At 56.2% G+C, this 3,712-nt stretch overlaps 1 protein-coding gene across 1 annotated transcript; it reads left to right on the top strand.

The window, feature by feature from the left end:
• The first annotated feature begins 1,634 nt into the window (after positions 1–1,634).
• LOC124651197 (ornithine decarboxylase-like) lies at positions 1,635–2,861 on the top strand. Its single transcript, XM_047190327.1, has one exon. The coding sequence runs from the start codon at positions 1,635–1,637 to the stop codon at positions 2,859–2,861; it is 1,227 nt and encodes a 408-aa protein (XP_047046283.1).
• Positions 2,862–3,712: the final 851 nt, after the last annotated feature.

The raw sequence follows: 3,712 nt of genomic DNA, 5'->3' as shown, positions 1-3,712 counted from the left end.
TTGTACTCACCCTGAAATAGGGGAACCATCTGTAGCTGTTCTTGATCTTGGTTGGTGTGTTCATTGATGCTGGCTTGATCATTTCACCTTTGAGCTCCCCAATGGCGAACAACACCTGCTGGAAGTACCGAGAGATAGTCTTCATGGATAGTCTGAATGTGTTATGGATGACTCTGAACCTCTGGTTATGACCGACGACATGAAGAAACATTGCGACTTGTTCTTCGACAGGGGTGTGGATGCTATCAGTCAGCAGTCCTCTTTCCCTGAACGTTTTCACAAGTGCATAGAAAGGGGCTCTTCTCATCCGTAGCGTCTGGATGGCCTCTACGTCGTTGCAGTTGTAGATGTTGTTTAGGTTGGCAATACTCTCCTGATCTCGTTGTAACATAGGTCCGTAAGTCACACGAGGATAAGCAGCATGCCTAACTGCTCTCTTCTGCACCATCAGGATCCAGGCTTAAACGCAAATGATGAGTGTTGCGGCGTGATGCACAAGCTGGAGCTGGTCGGTCTACTCAAACAAGATCTATGCATTACGAACGATCTACGAACATGAATCGAACACTACAGTAGAGCAGAGGACTTTCCCCTTACCTTTGTTATGGCGGACGATGGACACGGCCGAAAGCCGCCACAGATGTGCGCAGGCTCCGCCGCGGCTGGAGAAGAGGACCCTGGTGTGGCGCCGGAGACCGAAGGGATATGCGCGCTGCCAGATTTGGGTCGCCGCCGCCGCCGTCGGTGCGAAATTTGGGGGAAGTGAAAATTTGGGAGAGGGCTAATGGAGAGGGTAACCGAAGAGGGAGGTTACCCCTACCTTTGCCGCGCAACGCCGCTGGGATTTCGGCTTCTCCCGCCATGCCGAGGCGGAGCTCCCGCGCGAACGGCGTTGTCGATTTTCGTCTCGTCAGGGCCTGGCCCTGGAGAAACTGTCAAACCGGGCGTTCCTTCGGGGCCTGTCCCAGGGGTGCTTTAAAACCTGTGCTATGCAAGAAGGCGAGTGCGCCCAGAAAACCAAATGACCCGAAAAATACTGAGCCGATGCAAACCAAGGGACGTCCAGGCTATCAAACGCGCCCCAAGTATCCCGGATTGAGTTCTGGATTGACTCGGAATGAGCCGTGGAAGAAACGAGATGCTCATGCATGCGCAGTTGGTTCTGCCGCGCACCACACCATCGAGTCTCAGCCTCTCAGGGGTTCTAAGTGTACTTTGCATATGCGTATTTAATTGAATCGAACTCCCGTGTGCAATTGGGGAAAGGACGGGTCTGACCAAGCCCGATCGAACGCCCCCGGCTCTTTCTTCTACCTACCGCTGGCGCCGCACAAGCTGGAGCTACACCGGCCGCAGCGTCGCATGCTATGCCCTCTTTTGGGCATGGTGGAGTTGACCGCGCCGCCACCTAACTCCCGCCGACGCACTATATATAAATAACCCACCGAGCTAGTTCATGATCACTTCGAAAGCCGCAGAAGCATTGGATCAAGCAATCGATCTTTCTCGCTGGATTTGACATCGTCACTCTAGCCGCTTCTTCGTCTAGATTCTTGGCAAACCTTGAGCTAACTAAGCTAAGCTTGGCTTGCATTGCATTCACGTACCGTCGTCGCCAAAAGCTGTCGACGGACATGGGTGGAGGCAGCCCCATGCAGGCGGTGCTGGTGGCACCGGGGGTGAAGGACAGGAAGGTGCTGGCGTTCAAGCGGCACGCGCTCAAGGAGAAGGACGCCGTCGCCGCGCTCATGCGCTCCATCGCCGGCTCCGGCGTGCGTAGCGCGTTCCACGTCCTCGACCTCGCCAGGGTCCTCGACCTGCACGGACACTGGCGCCGCGAGCTCCCCGACGTGCGGCCCTACTACGCCGTCAAGTGCAACCCTGAGCCGGCGATGCTCGGCGCGCTCGCCGCCCTCGGCGCCGGGTTCGACTGCGCCAGCCGCCGAGAGATCGAGGCCGTGCTCGCTCTCGGGGTCGAGCCGGGGAGCATAGTGTACGCCAACCCGTGCAAGCCCGAGGCGCACATCGAGTACGCGGCGCAGGTCGGCGTCAACCTCACCACGTACGACTCCGAGGAGGAGGTGGCCAAGGTGAAGCGCTGCCACCCTGGCTGCGAGCTCGTCCTCCGCATCAAGGGCCCCGTCAACGGCGATGCTAAGGTCGACCTCGGCGTCAAGTACGGAGCGCTCGCCGACGAGGTGGTCCCGCTCCTCCGCGCCGCGCAGCGCGCGGGCCTCGCCGTGGCTGGCGTCTCCTTCCACGTCGGCAGCGGCGGGTCACGCACCGACGTGTACCGGGAGGCCATCAAGGCCTCTCGCGCGGCATTCGACGCGGCCGAGGCCCTCGGCATGCCGCCCATGCGCGTGCTCGACATCGGCGGCGGCTTCGTGGCCGGCGCCACCTTCGACGAGGCGGCGGCAGTCATCAAGGAAGCGCTCGCCCAGCATTTCGGCGACCTCCCATGCATTGAGGTGATCGGCGAGCCGGGACGGTACTTCGCAGAGACTGCATTCACGCTCGCGGCGCGCGTCATCGGGAAGCGCACGCGCGGCGAGGTGCGGGAGTACTGGATCGACGACGGCGTCTACGGCTCCCTTAACTGCGTCCTCATGGACGACTACGTGCCGCGCCCGAGGCCGCTCGCCGCCGGCCGCCCCGGTGAGAAGACGTACGCGTCGACGGTGTTTGGGCCGACGTGCGACTCTCTCGACACGGTGATTACGGGGTACCAGCTGCCGGAGTTGAACGTGGGGGAGTGGCTCGTGTTCCACGACATGGGCGCCTACACTACCGGGTCCGGCTCCAACTTCAACGGCTTCTACACGTCTGACATCAAGACATTCTTGGCCTACTGCAGCTAGAGTACCACAGTATATATATGCTGGACGCCACACGTGTTGTTAATTTGTGTCATGTACATATTCGACATCTTGGGTTATGGCTAAGTTGATGCGGGTTGAGTAAAGGGTGTTGGTCCTACCTAACCTAAGGAGGATTGGTCGTGCTACTCTCTCATTTCTAAAGTGTTTCTAAATTACCCTGCGTTCTAGCATTAGTCGAAGTATTTTGTAATATTTGACTACGTGTATATACAACAAAAAAAGTAAGTACCCATATTATCAAATTACACGTGTGTTGGATGGCCCCACTATGAAAAAACCATATCTTTACTATTAAATCTAAATGCGACCGTGGTACGTCGCTGGCGACCTCGCGTGCCAGCACTGGTAGAAAAACGGCCATTGGTCGCGGTTCGCAACTGCCATTAGTCGCGGTTGCGCAACCGCGACCAATTATGCGCGACTAAAGGCCCCCCCTTTAGTCGCGGTTCCTTACGAACCGCGACTAAAGGCCCGTCCACGTGGGCGGCGGGCGAGCGCCAGGGCGGAGGACCTTTAGTCGCGGTTCTTCCGGCCAGCCGCGACTAAAGGCCTCCGCAGGTTTAGGGTTTTAGCCCCCCCCCCAAACCTGGTTTCTTTTTAATTTGTATTGTTTTATTTCTTTTGGGTTTTAATTTTGAAGGAGTTTCACATATTCTACGGTACTACATATATACATGCATATGAATGTACAATTTCAAACAAATTTGAAATTAGAACCAAAAAGAATTCAAGAGGAATATACAATATATATTCAATATCGGATGACCATATACAATTTTGAACAAGTTTCCATACATAATTTAGTGCATATGAAGTTCTACGTCCTCTAC

The sequence above is a fragment of the Lolium rigidum genome, chromosome 5 (assembly GCF_022539505.1).
Source record: "Lolium rigidum isolate FL_2022 chromosome 5, APGP_CSIRO_Lrig_0.1, whole genome shotgun sequence".
Lineage (NCBI taxonomy): Eukaryota > Viridiplantae > Streptophyta > Magnoliopsida > Poales > Poaceae > Lolium > Lolium rigidum.
Note: the sequence above shows the minus strand (reverse complement) of the source record. Positions and strands in the feature narration are given on the sequence as shown.

Coding starts and splice junctions, on each gene's coding strand:
- LOC124651197 (XM_047190327.1), top strand. CDS start 1,635: ATGGGTGGAGGCAGCCCCATGCAGGCGGTGCTGGTGGCACCGGGGGTG.